This window comes from Hipposideros armiger, unplaced genomic scaffold (genome assembly GCF_001890085.2).
Source record: "Hipposideros armiger isolate ML-2016 unplaced genomic scaffold, ASM189008v1 scaffold_182, whole genome shotgun sequence".
Classification (NCBI taxonomy): domain Eukaryota; kingdom Metazoa; phylum Chordata; class Mammalia; order Chiroptera; family Hipposideridae; genus Hipposideros; species Hipposideros armiger.
In genome coordinates, this window is record NW_017731532.1 from 578,858 (window position 1) to 597,580 (window position 18,723).

The following is an 18,723-nucleotide window of genomic DNA, read 5'->3' on the forward strand; positions in this document are numbered from 1 at the left end:
TATAAACTACCTTAAAATGATTCTTCAGCTGTTTCATGTGTATGTATGATGTTTTCAAAACAGACTATCAGCTTCTTTAAGATGCTCCTTGTATTATGACCATTATTAATTCCATTATTATACACTGAAAATGAAATAAAAGTTAAAACAGTGAGCACTGCCCAATTTAATTACAAACACCAGGAATATTAGACTGTAGTCATCTAATTTATATTGAAAATAAGTATAGATTTTAAACCCTGAAATAAATATGATTCTTAATATTCAATTGTGTTGTAAAAAATATTCAACTAAAAGGTGACAAAAAATAAGAGAGCTGTATTTTAAAATTAAAAGAATATAAAAGCTTTAAAAAGCAAGAGAGAAAAGGAGATAACTCAGAATGGAAAAGATCAGATTTTTATCATAAATATAATCTAAAAAATGGAGGGCTTCAAATTACACAGAGATAACATAAGAATGTTCCTTTAACTACACTATATCCGTTAGTAAGTATCTCTACAAAAATTAAAAATTAATTATTGATGGTTTTTCTTAGATACTAGCAAACATACTATTTATTTGTAAAGATTTGTTTCTGGACCCAAACCCCCAAAGAACTGAAATTTTAATATTTTATACAACTTCACTTAATATGCTCTCTTCCTTCATTCCAGACTTGAGTGTGTCCTTTCCTATGCTGCTCATGAATGCTCAGATGCCAGCAATGATGCAAGAAGCATATTTCATATTAGTAAAAGAAAACAAAGTCTTGTTGCATCTTTTATGAGGGATAAAGAGAAAGAAATAGCCTGGGTTTCTGCATCATTGGCCCAAGTATAGCCAGGAACCTGACTGGATCCACACGGATTCAGAAGTGAGGACAAAGACATAACAAAAGCCATCAACCCGGAACAGAACACGCAGAGGAGGTCCAAGTCAGAGTGGAAAAAAAAATCAATGAAGTGGCCTCTGACTTGGTTTTGATTTCAGGGTCAGTGGCCATATAATTTATTATCCAAACTGGAACACAGAGGCACTGTTAGTAATTATGATGGGACAACCAGGACTGTCCCAGGAAAACCAGAACAAATGGTTACCCTATTTTAGAGGCTACTGCTTCCTTGATTATGTAAAACAGTACACGTCGAGACGTGAGCACAAAAAGCCAGCATTATTGAGCATCTCCTGAGTGCCAGCCACTGCTATGTCCTGGGACTACATTAGTTAGCAAAACGGCCCTCAGCGAGCTGACAGTCTACTTAGTGCGGGCATCAGCTTCAAAGGATCTCCCAATTTACCCCTGACATTAGATATAATTCAAATCCAAATGATATATGTTTATTCAAATTTGATGACACAAAACATTGTAAAAGGTGCTAAAAGTGATACAAAGAAGCCAAGACAAGGTTTCTTTCGTAAGAAATTTATCATCTAGTTAGGAGGAAGATCATGCATAAAAAAATAAATTATGTAAGACTTTCATCCATTCAACATAGCTGTGGAAGAAATGTTACAAGATAGTGCATAATTAATTAAGAAATTAATTTTAAAGAAGTAATTGCTAAAAGGAGTTCCTAGAGGGAACAGTTCCTTCACTCAGGGGTGGTAGGAGTAGCCTTATAGAAAAGTATCTGTCCTGGGTTTTGAAGACCAAGTTGGACCTGAGCAGATGGAAAGGTGGAATGTGAGAACTAAGCTCAGGGTGGGAACGCGTTGGGAGTCGGCCAGCATGGAGTAGCAGAGACAGGGCTGGAAAGATGTTTGACTTTTGGAAATACCTTTCCAAAAAGATTCTCTACCTTCTAAAAGCAGCAGGACAAGCAGAACCACCACCACCGCGACCATTCTCATTTGTGATGGACATTGAGTTGTGCATATACCTGGATGCCTCCTACCTTTTTCACAGCACTGGTCACCTCCCAACCACTTTTGGCCACCAGCTTTTTGAAAGCTTTCACGTTGTCATCACTCAGGGATGCCTAAAATGAAAATATTTTAAAAGCTGTGAGTTCAACGCACAGATATGTGATCAAATATTTTCTACCTAGAAAATGCGCAGTGTGAGAGCCAACGTAATAATGTTGAGTTTAGAACTATGCTACAGGTAACATAATTTCTGTCTCAAACTCTTCATTCAGAATTTAGATGCGGTAACATTAGGCCTACAAGCTTCGCAAATTAGTATCATTTTAATTGGCATTGTGAGCAAAGACAAGGTTACCCTCTGTATGATTTATAAAAGTAAACTTGGATTCCCCTTTACATTTTATGGTCAAAAACATTAACAACTAATACTTTGTTGTCGCGTTACAACAATGCAAGCCGGTGGGCATGTCATTTAGCACAAACCATGGTAGGACACCAGACCTCAATGTCCCAGGCTGCTTGAATGCATTTTATGGCAGAGCATCCTGAGTCTGTAATTTTGGAACTGTACATATAATTCAAATGAGGCGGTGAAGCAACTGGTTGGTAACCAGTTCCTGATAGCTTGGTTTTGTTGTATTTTGAGATGACTGGTTGCTATAATTCGCCTTTTCATCTAACCTGTGTAGGTAGGCACAACCTGAATCAGTTAAACAAGGGGATTTCCATTTTTTTAATGATGTGATTTTTACATGAAGAGCTCCAAAGCATGAAACTGTCACCTGGTTGCTAACATCCCAGCGTGTGCTAAGTGGAACTTCTTCTTTGTGGGAAATAACATATTTTCTGGAAAAAAAAATTAAAACGTTAACCAACAGTTTGCTTCCCTGCATTTAGCACTCAACAGTAACTATGACACTTTCTTGAACTGAAATCAGTTTTTAAAAGCTGCTTTTACTGCTAGAACAATCAGGAAGAACAATTTCCCACAATAGCCTCCACAGTCAGAAAACATCAGACATTCTCTTTTTACATTATGTGGGAATAGAGACTTGGAGAGGGGTGCTTTGTTATGTAATTTGCCAGATAAGAGACGATTCCATAAAATCCTCCATCTGTGTCCCTTACCTGCCTAGGCGAATTCTCTTGCGTGCAATAGCTCCATGATACCGTCTAAAATCATCCTTTAATAACAAAGAAAAATCGATACATTTTTTATATATTAGTGCTACAATCCTAAGACTCTCTCTCCTAAGTCAGTTGAAAAGGCTGACTTTTTAAGTGGGACACATGTCTCTTCTGCGAACTCTCCTCAGGTGAGAGTCGGCAATAAGGCAACTGCAGGTTGAGGGAAGGACGTGGTTCCGATGAATGTGGACCGGCACAGTGGACCGGATGGAAGGGGGGAGAAGAGTCAGAAATGGGACACGGAAGATGATACGCTTCCAACAGCAGTACGCGGCCGAGTAGGGGTGAGGTCTTCAGGGACCCCATCATTTTAACGAATGATTAGAGTGATTTGGAAAAAAAAAGAAAAACTCCATTTTACTTGGTGACACAGAGAAGGGGAATAGCCATGCAGGTTGTTGCTGGTGGGAGGAGAGATTCTGGGTAGAGCTCTGTACCCACGGCTTCCCCCAGAAAAAGTGGTCTGATTACTGAACCTCGTGTGCTGATAACTGACCTTTGACATGGGTTTGATTCTGGGAAATATGACCAGTTCTTCCTTATCATCGACCGCATTATAAATGAGAAAAGCACTGTTGATGTGACGGCCCCGGCCCTCAGCCCACTCCTGGCAGTCAAAGGCCTCCACGCGCACGCCCACTTCCACACTGCAAGAGGGTGACATGGGGCGGTGGGCAGAGAACTGGGGGGCATGCTGAGCCTCCTCTGCCCACGGCCACCAACACCTCTTCCCAGCAAGGAGGGTCCTCGGATTGCTCTTTGTTGTCTGCAAATCTATGCGACTATTAACATCCATTTCACCTGGTTGATAATCTGAGGCACAAACCCCTAGGAGCCTTTCTGCTTTATTTTCCCACTTTCAACTAGGAAAAAGGCCAGTTGGTACTTTATATACACTCATGAACATATTCTGGTGATAGGAGGGCAGGGGGTTCAATTGTGTCAAAATCAAGTTTTCTCCCCTAAAAATAATACTTCTGTCATGAAAAAGCATCAAACACTGAAATTAGAGAGGAAATGCTCTTTTATACATTTAAAAAGATAAAAATACTAAATTAAATCTTTTCATTGTGTATCAAGAGTAATAAACATAACTGGAAGGTGGTTTAGACGTCATGGTGATTAATGACAGGTCCATTATGAATGGGTTGCCCATACAATCACAGGGAATCTTTTGAGAGTGAAAGGAAAAGTTAATAATTATGACAATAATAAACCAGGACCACCCTGACTCCACTGAGGCATACAATTACCCTTATTATGAGAGAGAAAAATCAACCTATCACAAGTTACTCAATGTAAGGAGGACTTGAGCAGAATAGAGGGTTAAAATGTATGTCTACAGATTTAGAAGACTGAGCGATATTTCAAAAAAAAAAAATAGAAGGAACTTGGTTACTTTAAAGTAGTCCCTATACTTACCTCCAGATTGAAATAAAAATTAAAAAAATATTTATGTGCAAGTTTGAATTCATTTGTAGCAGCCTAAGAGCACTAGGCACACTTTACCAGGTCTGAAATGTATTGTTGACAATGGCACTGAAGACCAGACGATCTCCAATGGTAGACGGTCCCCGGAACTTAAACATGTCCACGGACTTCAGAAGAGGATGTGCTTGACAGAGGCGGCTGATGAAACAAAGGGGAGGCGAGACAGAAGAAATTGATCATTTTCCAGAATATTTTCAGGAACTGCTGATTCGCTTAACAGGTCCACCATACCAGTGTTCAGTGTGCTTTCTAAATAAATCTCTCTTTTCACTCTAGTGAAATAAATAACTGGATAGTGTGTGTTGAGAGTGCTTCTGTACATGACCTGCAAATATTTGGGGAAATCCCATGTTCCCAAGCTGTGGGATCTGTACCAAGATGCTGGCGCTTCTACTCTTGGGGTAATAGTCCAGTTCATGGCTTTTTTTTTTTTGCCCCATGGAAGTCCCTCCAAAAAACAAACCTATGTCTTTTGTTCTAAGTGGAGGGTTGTACTCATCCTGATAGTTCATGATTTCAATAACAGGAAACTGTGACTCTCAGGGTGGACTGGGGGCACCATGAAGAGAACTGCCAGCTGGTGCCATTCACGCCAGCTCTTTCAGTTCACAGTTAACTGATTCACCCACATATCAAAAGACTAACTTTTTTTCCCCACAGAAAAATTACCTGGATTGCTGCACAAAGCCTGAATGGCTACAAGGCACTCATTTTATAATTTTTGTGTGTGCGAAATGTTGAAATATCTATAAAGAATATTTCATCTCAGAGAGCTACTTTCATAATTTTCTATATTTTAGATTCCCACTGTAGTCATTCAATTACTACGAAACAATTGTGTCAACACTAAATGAACAGACTCTGCCACAGTTAATTATATGGTAAGCTTTAAGCTTTACCACAGAACAGGTTCAAGCACTTGATTGCATTAAGAATGACAATCTCATTTTAAAAACAAGCTGTGTTATATTTGTGCATAATTTATAGGAAGGATAACTGCAGGTTTCTAACTACAGTCATAATTATAGACGTATTAATAATAATTTTTTTTTTTAGTTTTGGGAAAATAAAACCTTAATTTTTAGTGGTCACAAAAATTGTCAGACAGGCAGATCTTGTTGAAATGCATTTTCAAAGTACACATGTCCTTCAAAGTTTCCCAATTATCTACATGGTTATACTAAGAATAAAATGACATTTTTTTTTTAAACTAAGGAGCATTTAAAGTACATTTCCAAGTTGTTCTCTTCCCCTCTTTTTCCTCTTATTTTTCATTTAATCCTTTGGCTATAACCAATCTAACCAGTGCATTCCAAGGTCAGATCTAACTGTAAACTGCCTCTTAAAAAGCTTGTAACTTGACCATTTTTAAGTGTAAAGGCTGTGCTCTATTTCTACTCTGCATCTACTTCCTCCTAACTATCATTATAAGGAATTACAGTTCACAAGATCAACATTCATAATTCAGAATAAAGTATTAGAACTGTCATTTCATTTTTTATTTTTGAACCAAGAATTTAAACATTCACCTTCAAACAGGTAAATGACCTATTGTTTTATTTTGATCAAGGCAAGATTGTCTTCTCCTGGTCTCCTTGACTTGCCTAATCACTGGGAATCAGACCCTTTCTATTCCTTCCCCACTGGTGCCAACATCACACGCCGAAGAACCAACATCAAAACCAAGAACCTGGCAGAAATAGTAGCCGCTGTCTCCATCCAAGCCATAATCTGGCCACCAAATGTATTTCCATGATGGTTTGCATGGGGTGGGAGGACAAGCTCAATGCTCTGAACAGAGGTGTCCCTCGTGGAAACCAGTCCCTCCTCTTCAACACAAATGGGATCTGAAAGGTGGATGTAAACATTAATGATGGTGGAGTTAACCAACCACAGGACTTGGGGCTACAGCCTTTCCTTCCCAGCAGCATTCTCAACTCACAGGATTTTTTCAATTAGAAAAATTAAATTATTCCCAAAGACTTAAAACTCTTGAGCTAGTAAATAGGTTTCATTCTACAGAGTGACTTTAATCAGCATGGTGGATATTTACAGTGAATTGGATAAGATAACAGATCAGAAAGGGCTTTTTAGAGACTGTATTCCAACCTATCTAACAAGTTCACCACAACTTTGATTTAAAGACTGATTAAATTTAAACTTGAGCTATTTGGGGTGGAGGAGAAACAGGTCAAGTCAGGAAGGGGCAGAAAGAAATTTGGGGATTAATGGATATGTCATTATCTTGATTGTGGTGATGGTTTCATGGATGTATACATGTCTCAGAACTTACGAAATGGTATTGGGGTGATCACTTTGTGAAGTATACAAATGTGTAATCACTATGTTGCACACCTGAAACTAACATGCTACTGTAGGTCAAATGTAATTGAAAAATAAATGTAAAACTAAACAAAATTTATTAAGGCCGGCTGAGTGGTTCAGCTGGTTAAGAGCTTCTCAAGAGTGCGAGCTCTGAGCAACAAGGTTGCCGGTTCGATTCCCAGTCAGAGCTGAGCTGCCTCTGAGCTGCCAACAGGTGGCAGAATGGCTCAGCTAAAACAAAACAAAACCCATCAAATTTTACACTTTAAATATGGGCCATTTATGGTATGTCAATAAAGTTGTTAAAAAGAAAGGAATTGGAGCTCTAAAGGGCCACAGACACTGAGAATCTGGAATAGTTCGCTGTGCTATGAACTTCAGAATGGGAATGTGGCCTCCCGTGGTTACTGTTTTATAGTGAAGGCAGCCATGAACAGAAAAGACACAGTACATTGTGCTTCTTAGTGTCCTGCTTCTTTCAAATCATATCTGCCTCATTTACCAACAAATTGGTTTTTACTCTCAACAATGGAGAAATCATTTACTTTGGCAGCAAAGCAGTAAATGTGTTCAGTTATGCTTCCTGCATCATCAAGTGAGTCACCAGCAGGGCTTACATCTCACATGCTATCACTGAGGTGGTGGGGGAAGACTTACAAATCCGGGGTACCATCCTGGTTGTACTGTCATAGGCAGAGCTGAGCTTGCAGGGCGACAGCACAGATGCACCTAGCTGTCACTGGTAACTGGGAATGGGGCTGTCCTTGGCACAGTCACATATAAGTGAGCACAGAAGTGTGGTTACAGAGACTTTGAACTCCATTTCCTACCAGAATTTTTAGATTTATAATTAATTGATGGCCTTTTAATTTTAACCCCCCCCCCCCATTCCGGTCTCCTGCTTACAAACATGCGGGTAACTTCCCATTGTCCTAGGATAAAAGTGCAAATCCTTCTTATGGCCTTAAGTCCTTCCTTCCCAGTCTGACCTATGCCGACCTCTGCAGCCCCAGCTGGCCTGACTGCCACTAGCACCCCTCCTTCTTCCATCATATTCTCTCTCAGCCTCTCTCTCCCTTTGTTTTAACCACAATGGCCTTTTTTCAGTTCATGGGACTAAATGTTGTCTTCAACATCAGGGCATTTGCACATGTTGTTCCCTCTTTCAGTAGCAATTCCCCAAGTCACCACCACCACCTTCTTCCACTTAACTTCCTATTCTCTCTTGGCTCATGTCAGTCATCATTCTCTCAGGAAAGCCTTCCCTGACCTCCCCTTTGAATCCCCACTCCTCTGAGCTAGCACACATCCCTTTCTTTCACAGTTATAGTTCTACATTTATTTGTGTGATCTTTGATTATCTGACCCACTAGATCCTAAGCTCCTTTGGGCAAAGACTGAATTTTTTAAATTCTAATATAATTCCTGAATATGGGTGTTCAGTAAATATTTATTGAATGAATGATGAGATGAATAAACTTAACTTGGATGATGTATTCCACTTTTGTAGGCCTTACTATCAACAGGGTATCTTTAGGTAACAAAATGATTGTACTGATTGACACTTCTGTCTGCTGTTTATTAGTGTTCCACTTAAACAGTATTGTAGACTCTTCAGTTTTTTCCAAATTTTGTGGGTGTGAAATAGTATTTCTTATGAGAGACATTGTAAACACTCAAATATAAGACAATTCCTTCTTTTCTGAGGGATGATTTTAAAGAAAAATCTACTCGATTCCTGTGAAGACATATCTGGCATACACTAACACATGTAGAGGTGGGTCCGAGGGCATGTCATATGTGCATAAGCATCAGCTATGACACGTCTGCAGAACTATACTGAGTATAGGTGACTTCAGTGCAGAAGCATGTCTATTTGCATGTGATTGCCAATCAGTGGAGACATAAGGCTCTGCCCCGTTCAGAGACCAGTTCAGGCTCATGGTCTGGCTGTGTACACAAGTTAAGTACAGTAAACAAATCTCATACTTTTTGCAGGCTTCCACATAGGGGCATACTCATCCGTTGGCCCGTTTCAATAGTTGCACTTTGGATGTTAAGTATTGTGTCATCATTCTGCTTGGACAATTTGACATTTATTCCACATTTCCAGGTCATTCTAGCCCTAGGGGTTTTTTTTCTTCTTCTTTTCTTTTCTCATAAGCAGAAAGGAGCAACACAGGACAATACTTATAAAAATTTGATTTCTAACTAAAAAATTATAATTAAAATTCTTCAAATCTTAAGAAAGACTTACATTTTTTCCTACATGCCAAGCTCCCACATACCAATGGGACTAGAGCACATTCCAAAAAAGTCTTCTTTTTATATAATCTAATCTCATCATTTTCCCTTTTCTTCTGAAAGAGTATGATTTGGTTTCAACTTTCTCACTGTTCTAATGGTAGTGCTTTTCAATCACGCAACATCTTGGAAAATATTCCAATCTTTTATATATGATATGGCAACCAATATTGAACACTGGTTTTTCTACAAACACAGTTCAATAACAAAAATGATCTAGCTGTTTTCCTTTGGAACATACTGTCCCATCCAAAACAAACTCCATCAGATTTACGGGGCAGCAGGTGGACAAACCACATGCTCTGTGGCAACTTCAAGTCCAGTGTCTGGTTCTTAGACGCTTAAGAAAAATTGCTTTTATGTTCATTAGTACCCTTGGTGGCATGGAAACTAGTAAGATTTCTAAAAAGAAGATCAAATCAATGAAGTGGGGTTAAAACTTGTTTTGTGCAAAGGAATGTAGAGTAGTCCATTTTAGGGCAGACTAGATGAAACAGATGATAAAAACAGGCTTTTAAAAATCTATAATTCTAAATTGAACCAGACACAGAGATCTGATTTGCCCAACTTCCTAACAAAATGAAACCAAGGTCAATAACAATCATTCTACCTCTACATTTGAATGACTGTAGCATGTGCCTGTTGTTAATTCAGAATGTCTTTAGTACACAAAGTACTGCTGGTGTTCTGAGGTCAGGTAGACCAAATTGTCCGCTGCTGATTTTGTTTATTAGTACAACTTGCACAACATCAGAAAAAGCCAATGCAGCCAAGTTCCCCTGGCTCACGTGGGGAGGGAAGGAGGCTCAGATCACCAGGCCTAATGACCCTTCCCCGGTAGACTGACACTTGTGAGAAAGGCCAGAGTTACAGGGATCACTGTAAATTCCTCCCCAGGTAAACAAATAAAATTTTTCAGGTGTTTTAAGTACAGGTTTTATACCAATTATCTCTTTCTCTTATAATCAACCTCTCCCTAAATAATGATTTTTATTGATTAGCTTTGATCAGCCTGCAACCATGACCAATCATTTCCTATCCTGAAAAATAATGTCCCTTTGACCTTGAGGGTCCCCTCTAGCTCGACTGTTTCCTCCACCCTTCACAGCCAAGTTTCTTGAAACGATAGCCTTCAGTTGTTGCTCCAATCCTTCCTATGAATGGGGACCTCTCAAATAGCAATAATAATAATAGTACTTTCTGCATGTCTGAGGCCGTTCTCAGTGATCTATCAATATGAACTTATTTAATCCTTACATAAACCTATCAAATAAGTACCTTTACTATTCCCATTTTACAGTTTGTTTTGTTTGTGTTTAACCTTGCCTCAGTGAGCTAAGAACCGAGCAATGTCAGTGGTTTGAGTATGCGCAGCAAGTACTGGGATAAAAAAACAAAAAGAGCAACTTCCTGCTGGCCGGGGCTGCAAGAGGCATTGGAGGAACCAGTGAGTAGGCCCCGGTCCCGGTCTAGTGATCCAGCCTTAGGGGTAAGTAAGCCTTGGGAGGAAGTGGCTATCCTGGTTGTGGGTATCTTAGGGGCAAGTAGGCCGACAGAAAGGCCCCTGCTTCCCATGGAACTGGGCCCAGGGACCAGAGAGAGGCAGTCTCCACCTCTGATGGCTCATGTGTGGGAAAACACCATGAGAAAATTGAGTTCCTGTCAAACGCCAGCACTATTGTGGGACGCCTCATGCTGGTTTGTACGACACTTTGAGATCTAAGTCAGTGCCTCAGTTTCCCCCCAAAGCAGCGGTTCTAAACAGCCAAGGTGCTCTAAGAGCTGGGACAGCCTCTGTGTCCCTCACTGTCCGCAGGTACTGCAAAGGACGACATTCAGGCGCTGAGGGGCTAGGAGGCTGGCGGCTGCTTCCTTCATCACCCACTGCATCCTAATAAACGTGCTTTCACAAAGCCTAATGTTAAGAGTGTTTCATTTGGCAGGTGACTATGACACAGAGGTTATGTAAGCTCTTCCCTATCCGCTTTATTCCTATACAGGGTCATATGACTATCTGCCTTTTTGTACCCTATTTATTGCACTCACGCTGCCACTAACCATGCTGTTGCCAATGTCACCAATGACTTCCCTATTTCCAAGTCAGTGGGAATTCCTCACTTCCTGGAACGCAGCTGACCACTCATTTCTTCATGTCACTCTGCTCCCTGGCCTTAGGACACCATTCTTTCCAGTTCTCTTTACCCCTCTGACCAGTCCCTCCAGGTCTCCTTTGTAACTCCTCCCCCTCCTCGGATCTCTTAGATGGCTGCATTCTGCACATTCCATTTTTGGCCCACCACCCCTCTGTCCCCATGAGCCCTCACTGGGTGACTGCAGAGACCGACTTTATTTGAATTACTATCTGTAAACTGTTGTTTCTCAAACTTAATCTCCTCCACCTTGGTCTCATTCTTTTGGTTGTTCCACAGGCTTTTCAGATTAAACTGAACTCACCATCCACTTCATCAAAATTGCCATACCCTGCCGTTCACAGTCAATATCTCAGTGCATGACACCCTAGTAATTAACCAATTGCTCGAACCAGAAACCTGAGCATGATCCTTGACTCCTTCTTCTTCCTCACCCATCCCCCCACATCAGTGATCCTATTCTGTTGATTTTACCTCTCCCATGTTTTTTTTTTTTTTTCTTTTCACTCTTTCCTCCTCCCGCTCCTCACTATCATTGCCTGGTGCAGACACTCCTCACCTCTTGCCTGGTTTCCATCCTTCTAGTCTTCCCTCTTCTACCCAGAGTGACCATATTAAGTGCAAGTCTAATCATACACCAATGAGTCGTGCAAAGCCCTTCACTGGCTCTCATCAGGGACAGAAGAAAGGTCAAGCTTCTTAGCATGGCCTAAGGGAGCCTCCACGATGCAGTTCTCTCTTTCCTGTCCTGCCTCATTCCACCTTGAATGTTCTCTCTACTAATGCTCTTGTTCTCATGCTTTAGCTATTTGATTACTTTAGCAAAAAGCATTTAAAATATATTTTGGTACTGAGACTATCTTTACCAAAGGAGGCTCACTTCTTCTCAGCACAGTAATTAAATGATCAAGTCTTCATTTCCTTAAAAATAAGTTGGTAATGGGCATTATCTTTAAAAGGTCAGCAATGAGTAGACACCTTTGCAAAACTTTTGTCCAACCCAGAGGTTGTCTGTGGGGTGGTCCCAGGACCATGATGGTGTCACTGCGGGGAAGAGTAAAGCCCACAGATGTCAGGTCACCCCTGCCTCTTTCTTTCCTCTCTCCTCTGGCCTTTATATGAACTCTTCCTTTTTCTCTTTTCACATTCTTATCCTGACCCTTTCTTGTCCTCTGCTTACCTTCCTCTTTTTCCTGTGTCTGCCTTGGAGCCAAGGGGAGGCAGCTGGACCTTCTGTGAGCTTCCCTGCCCTCCTGTCAGTAGTGAGCGAGAGGGCCTCTGGATGGATCACTCTACTTCCTCCCCTCACCCACTTTGCTCTCCACCTCAGGTCAGTTCCCCCGCAGGGCTGCAGGAGATGGTATCAGACAGGAAGGGCATGCGAGGGGTAAGGTGACCACCTTTGTCTGACATTCCGGCCCCATGAGGCTGCAAAGAGCTTGGGAAATCACTGCCAGAAAACTAAGAAACTTTGGCTCATCCAACACAGTATTACTGTGGAAAAGCCACCGGGAAACGGGAATAGAATGTTATGGCTTCCATTCATACCCTCTGATCTTTAGCAAGGTTCTTCACTACTCAGAGTTTCAGTTTCCCCCTCTGTTGAGACTCTTAATATGCAGCTTAATACATGCAGCTCATATGAAATAACAGATGAGAAACTGCTTAGTAAAATACGAAGCATCAGATCGATGTATGGCATTGTCATTCCTTCATCTATCATTACTGAGGGCACATTTACTGGTAAGGACTACCTGGTCTGTGTCGCCCTTCTTTCACATCTCCTTCCCTGGAGATCCTCTAATTTAAAGTGGTCTTAGGTGCCAGCAGTTATATTCTGAATGGCCAGCCCCTTCCTTCTCCAGCCACTGGGTTTACTGGAAAAGATTATCTAGCATCACCACGACTGAATTGTAATAATAAGGTCAAAATAAGTCTGTATCAAGAAGGGTCCCTTCATTGGTCATAGTCATATAATTAAAGCTCCTATATAGGTTTACTGACCATCAAACTTGCTACTTTCCTTCATCAGGTTTAGGAAGGTATCTTCATGTTGTAATCGAACTTTCCTTCTCTCAGAAGCCAAGTTATGTTCCACATGATCTTGTTCAGTTAGAAGTGTGACTGGTTTTAAGTGAATCTAGAGAAAGAAAAACATTGATCTTCCGTTGCTTTGTTAAATCATAAAAGCACAACATGAATTTTGCAAGAACAAATGATATTCTACATTGTTTATTAACTCAAAGTAAATAAAATATTTATGGATGTTTTAACACACATTTTATTTTGACTAAATTTTTTCTTAAAATATTTTTAAACTAAAAAAAAATCAATGTAGACAATTATTTCTGCATATAATAATTTATGTGCTTTAAGGAGTTCTCCCAATATTAAATTTCCCTGATTTTAAAAATTTTCAACAGAAGTATAAAATAAGAAATTCTTCAGGTTAATGAATGAGGAGATGAACTTTGATGCCACTGAATTCTAATCAAGAAATCTTTTCTGCCTTTTGCAAAATCAAGACATCAAAGGGAGAGGAAAAAGATGTTCTAGAAAAAGCTATCATGTACCACGAGATATTCCCTATTTGGAAATTTCATCACATGGTGAAAACATTAATCTAATCAGCAAACTGAAAGAATCAATATGTCAGAATCAAGCTTTAACTGGGCTCCAGAAACTTGGAAATATGATTCAACAGAACCAAAGGCTCAAGCTCCTCTGGAAATGCCTGTCTGCTAACCTGTGTGTATAACGAAGAAGCATCTTGCATGTGGACTGAGGTGGCTCCATGCTTATTTCCAGCATGGTGCTAACCCTTGGCCAAGATAAGGATGAAACACCTAGCTTTATAGTATGCTACTGCAAATCTGAAACGCCCCTGGACTGCCTTTTCTAATTTGTTTAGGAATGTATAGACTGAGAGCTTGCACTGGTTTATCTGCTTACACAGTTCTGTTTTAGTTGTGTGACCAGTGCGATATAAAAGAACCACCTGGTAAACTAATGCCTTGGTTCTCCAGGCTGTAGATAAAGTACATTTTGTGTGACTGAAGAGCAACCTGAGAGTGATGCCTGGAAGTCTTGAACCTCTCTGATGTTTGCCTGTGCTTACTTTCTCCACTAGCAGACATGTGGTCCATGCCAAAAGGTCCTTGGTATTTGGTCCTGTTCAAAACATTCAGGCTTAGAAAAAATGTCCCTGGCTTCAAAGAGCCTATAATGGTTATTTAGATCTTTGGTTTATAGGCTTCATACACTAAAAGTACTATATTTCATTGGTCCAATAATTGTGTTGTGGCTGTATTGCCAATACCATTCTTGCCTTGGTATCCTTGCTGGTCATGGCACATGTGAAGGACCAAACATCAAGGATGGTTGGGCATGGACCAAATGTCTCAGTGGACATTTTGGAAAGGACCGAATGTCCTGCAAGGTCTTTCTCCTGCTGTACCGTCTCCTGTAGCTTGAGTAGGCCTACCACGGGCATACTCTATGGATTCGGGTTGAATCCTTCAATGATCTGGCCTGTGCAATTGCTGAACTAAGCATAGTTAATCATTGTCCATCTTATCTTGGAATAAATTCACTTTGGACAGAGATCCAGGTAGGCCTATTGCTTCAAACCAAACCACTGATTTTTCATGGCTCTCTTCATGATGTGTTGAATAACAATGTTCAGCTGAACGAGCTTGTTCAACTGAACAAGAATATTACCAACTGGAAAATAAATTAGTGTGGGAAACATGCTTTACATAAAGGTTATCTGAGCCAACCAATTATGGCAGCACTGTAAGGCCCCTGACTTCCCAGAAATGCTTTCATAAAAACAGTTCTTTAGTCTCAGCAGAGAATGAAGTGTGCCTATTATATTCTTATTGGAGTGAGAAGTCTAAAACTGGAGAGGAACAATGGTGGCCCTCGCTTTCTCCTTGATATAAAGGGAGTGAATAGAATGGTGAAATGGACTCCTTTCTGTCATTTGCTCTCAGATATGGGAACTCTCTACCCACCCCCACATTCTCTCATTCACAAGAGTTTAGAGATTTCTGGGGACGCTAGAAAAAACAGAATGGTTGGCAAAACCTATGTCAACATCTTAGATTTGAGTGAACACAGGACCCCTGGGATGCTGTAAGTACAGATTCCAGGTTGCTATGCTAGTGATTCTAATTCAGTAGGTCTGTGATCCAGTCCAGAAAAGCTACCTTTTTAAATAATATAATAGCTTATGTGAAATTCAGCTTCAAAAACAATGCCTTTGAGCAATGTGAATTTGCCTGTGACCTGTTTAATCTTGGGCAGAAAGTGGGAGAAGGGTCCCAGTGTACAAAACTCTGTGGGGACACCTGCCACCGGGCACCACAGTGGGCTAACCCAGTCCCAGCCCATCTCTGGGCTTCCTCGCCCAAGTGAGGCATAGCTGTGAGTGCTGCTCTGTTGTCACCTCTGTTGGGTACAGTGAAAACGTTGCTTTGTCCCACCTCTGAAGTTTGAGGCAGTCTGAGGGAGAGCACTGGTAGAGGGAGAGGTGCTCCTTGTTGCTCTAAAGTATAGCTAGGAGATGCCACTGTGTCCACCTCTGGAGCAATCCTTGCAGTGAAAAATTTAAATTCTAAATTAATTCTTACATTTACCAGTACTTGGACTAAATGGGGAGCCTCCCCCAGGCACCCTGACCCTCAAAAGGAAAACCAAGAAATTATAATGAATCAACCTCTGGGGGAAGCCTACAGACCAGCTACCCTGAGCCAATGGCAGACCAGCTCACCGGGCACACACAGCAGGCCAAATGTACTTCTTTTAAGGGTGTTTTTAACCCCATATGTCCAGAAACTTATTTCTAAACTTCAACAACTCAGCAACTTTGACATTCTTCCTTCAGGTATAATAAAACGTCTGAACTACACAACATGCAACTGCTTACTAAATGGCCCTTGCTTTTTTTTAAAGAAAATTTTAACTCAATTTGGAGTTATATAACCACAAAAGAAAAGAACTAAACCAGTAAGCAATATTTTTGAAAAACTGACATGACCTTCAGATCATTTAAAACACAGTGTTTTTTTTCCTCTTTCACAAACTGGCTACATCTTTTTTCTCTAAAGTACTTAAATCTATTAAATCTATTACATTACTACATTATAACTTTTATGATAAATATTACTGATATATAAACATATATATGTATAAATAAATAAAAGCACATTTCACTGTAAGATGAATGTCCTTTGTTCAATAATAATTCTGATGCCATTATTAATATGTCCTTGAATTACATTCTAGAACCTCTCCACACAGAAAATTTACCTTTTCATCCCCCACTGGTTTGGCTACAAATGTAGAGAAGGCCACACTAACAAGTTTCTCAACGCCAGTGAACATGTCCTGTACTATGACCTTGATGCTGATCTAAAATGAAAATAAAATAAATAAACTTTCAGCCATTCAAGTAACAGATGAGATTGAAGCTTTCAAAATTCAGTTATGCACTTCACCATTCTTTTCTTTTGTTTTTTGAGTGAAATCAGCATTTTATTTTTAAGCAACATTCTCCTTTTAATAATGTTCCATAAAATTGCAAAAATAACTTTTTCTGATTAGAGAAAAATATATATGTACCATGGAAAAGTTGGTAAATATAAAAATATAAAAATGGAATCTATCCAGAGTAGATATTATCAGTAATTAGTAATCCCACTACCCAGATTAATAATTACTAACATTTAGGTGAATGTATATTATTTATTGATATATAAAATATGTATATATGTATATATGTGTGTACACATGCACAAAATTATACTGTATTTACAGTTTTATATAATTTTTTTTAAATTTGGCATTATGTGATAAGTCTTTTCTAATTCCATTATTAGCACCAACAGGCAGAATTAAGGAAAGGGGCCTCTTACCTCCATGCTTGTGCTAAATGCTCTGGTAACCTTGGCTTTGATGGTTATAACTTGTCCAACTCTAGTTAAAAAAAAAAAAAAAAGATTTCAGTAAGCCTAGCACGTCTTATTTCAGACTTAAAGGTTTAGTTAAATGCATGCGCCATAGAGCAGTTTCACCTCATCATGCTGATAACATTTGTGTATGAAAAATTCAGGTAAATGATAACAGAAAAAGACAGTGCTCAAAACAGATGCTGATCATTGTGCATCACACATATGCTAGCTGCCTACCTCTATTTAAACAGAAAAGAGCCTTGGCAAAGATTGTGTGCAAAACGACTTCCAAGTCTGCAACAGATACTTTGACTATAACACAGCTGTTTCCTCAAGGGAAGTTAAAACAAACACACAAACAAACCTATACAATTGATATTTATTTTAAAATGTTAGTTAACAAATAAATGAATAAACATACAAACAAGCAAGCCCTAAAATTCATCAGCTTCACTAGCCTTACATGGGCCCTCAGCGCTGCTAGATGATCCATTCTCTCTCCAGTATTACTGGAACCATGGTCACGTAGCCCAAAGTTGTTCCAAAACGTTTTGCTCAGGCCCCTCAGTCACCTCTGATCCTGTCGCCTGAGCAGAAGGTAAAAGTCTACCCAATGTAAGCCTCCTCAGTTTTTCTCCCTTACTTTCAAAGTTGAACTAAGTTCTCACTGTTCTCCTCGCTCTTCTGTTTCAGAGGAAGTATGTCTTCCAGGCCTCTTTATTCACCTGTGGCCACGATCCCATCCCTGCCACCTCTTCCCTTTCCTCCTCCATCGCAGGCTGGCTTAGTCAGCTCTTTCCTCGTTTTCACCCTCAATCTTCACCCCTTCCCTGACTCCTTATCAGTCAGTGAAAATGTTCAAGGCTTCTCCTTTCTAGAAACCCTTCTCTCAAGCTTATTCTATCGCAAGATTTTTTTCTCTTCTCCTCTGTATTCAAATTTCCTAAAATAATCATTTCTTTTTCTAACTCATATATTTAACGAATGTTTACTGAGTTGTGACCATCCTGACATTAAGCTAAGGCCTCAGAATACACTGATGCACAAGACACAGTGGTGACATCAAGAAGACTTTACTTGGGTCACCAGGATGAAGTGCAATGCTATGAAATTTTTTTGAAAAGAAGAAAGAATTGAGTATTGCAAAGGCACCCAGAAGAAATGACTAATATGAACAGTCAGGGAAGGTGACATTCAAGATGGGACTTCAAAGATTAGGATTTTGCCAGGTATAGAATTTTGTGAGTTTCACCTATTCACTTCTCAGCCACTCTAATCTAGCTGTTGCCGCCACATCTTACTCCTGATCTCCTGAGTCACTTCCAAACAGCCAAATCCAACATCTCATTCACTCAACAGCATTATCAACCTCCTTCTTCAGGAAACTTTCTCTTCCCTTGGCTTCCAAAATACTGTTCTCTCTTTGTTCTCAATTTCTTTCACTGATTTCTCTTTCTTAATTT

General features: G+C 39.9%; 1 protein-coding gene across 1 annotated transcript in view; it reads right to left on the minus strand.

Moving 5' to 3' along the window:
• Positions 1-18,723, minus strand: part of ACOT12 (acyl-CoA thioesterase 12) — a 46,331-nt gene that overhangs the window by 11,827 nt on the left and 15,781 nt on the right. The window contains exons 2-10 of the mRNA XM_019652584.1: positions 17,225-17,285; positions 16,620-16,721; positions 13,311-13,446; positions 6,218-6,374; positions 4,546-4,665; positions 3,533-3,683; positions 2,977-3,032; positions 2,631-2,694; positions 1,878-1,961 (exon numbers count right to left, since the gene is read on the minus strand). Coding sequence (XP_019508129.1) covers positions 1,878-1,961; positions 2,631-2,694; positions 2,977-3,032; positions 3,533-3,683; positions 4,546-4,665; positions 6,218-6,374; positions 13,311-13,446; positions 16,620-16,721; positions 17,225-17,285 — 931 coding nt within the window. The remainder of the gene's footprint in view (positions 1-1,877; positions 1,962-2,630; positions 2,695-2,976; positions 3,033-3,532; positions 3,684-4,545; positions 4,666-6,217; positions 6,375-13,310; positions 13,447-16,619; positions 16,722-17,224; positions 17,286-18,723) is intronic.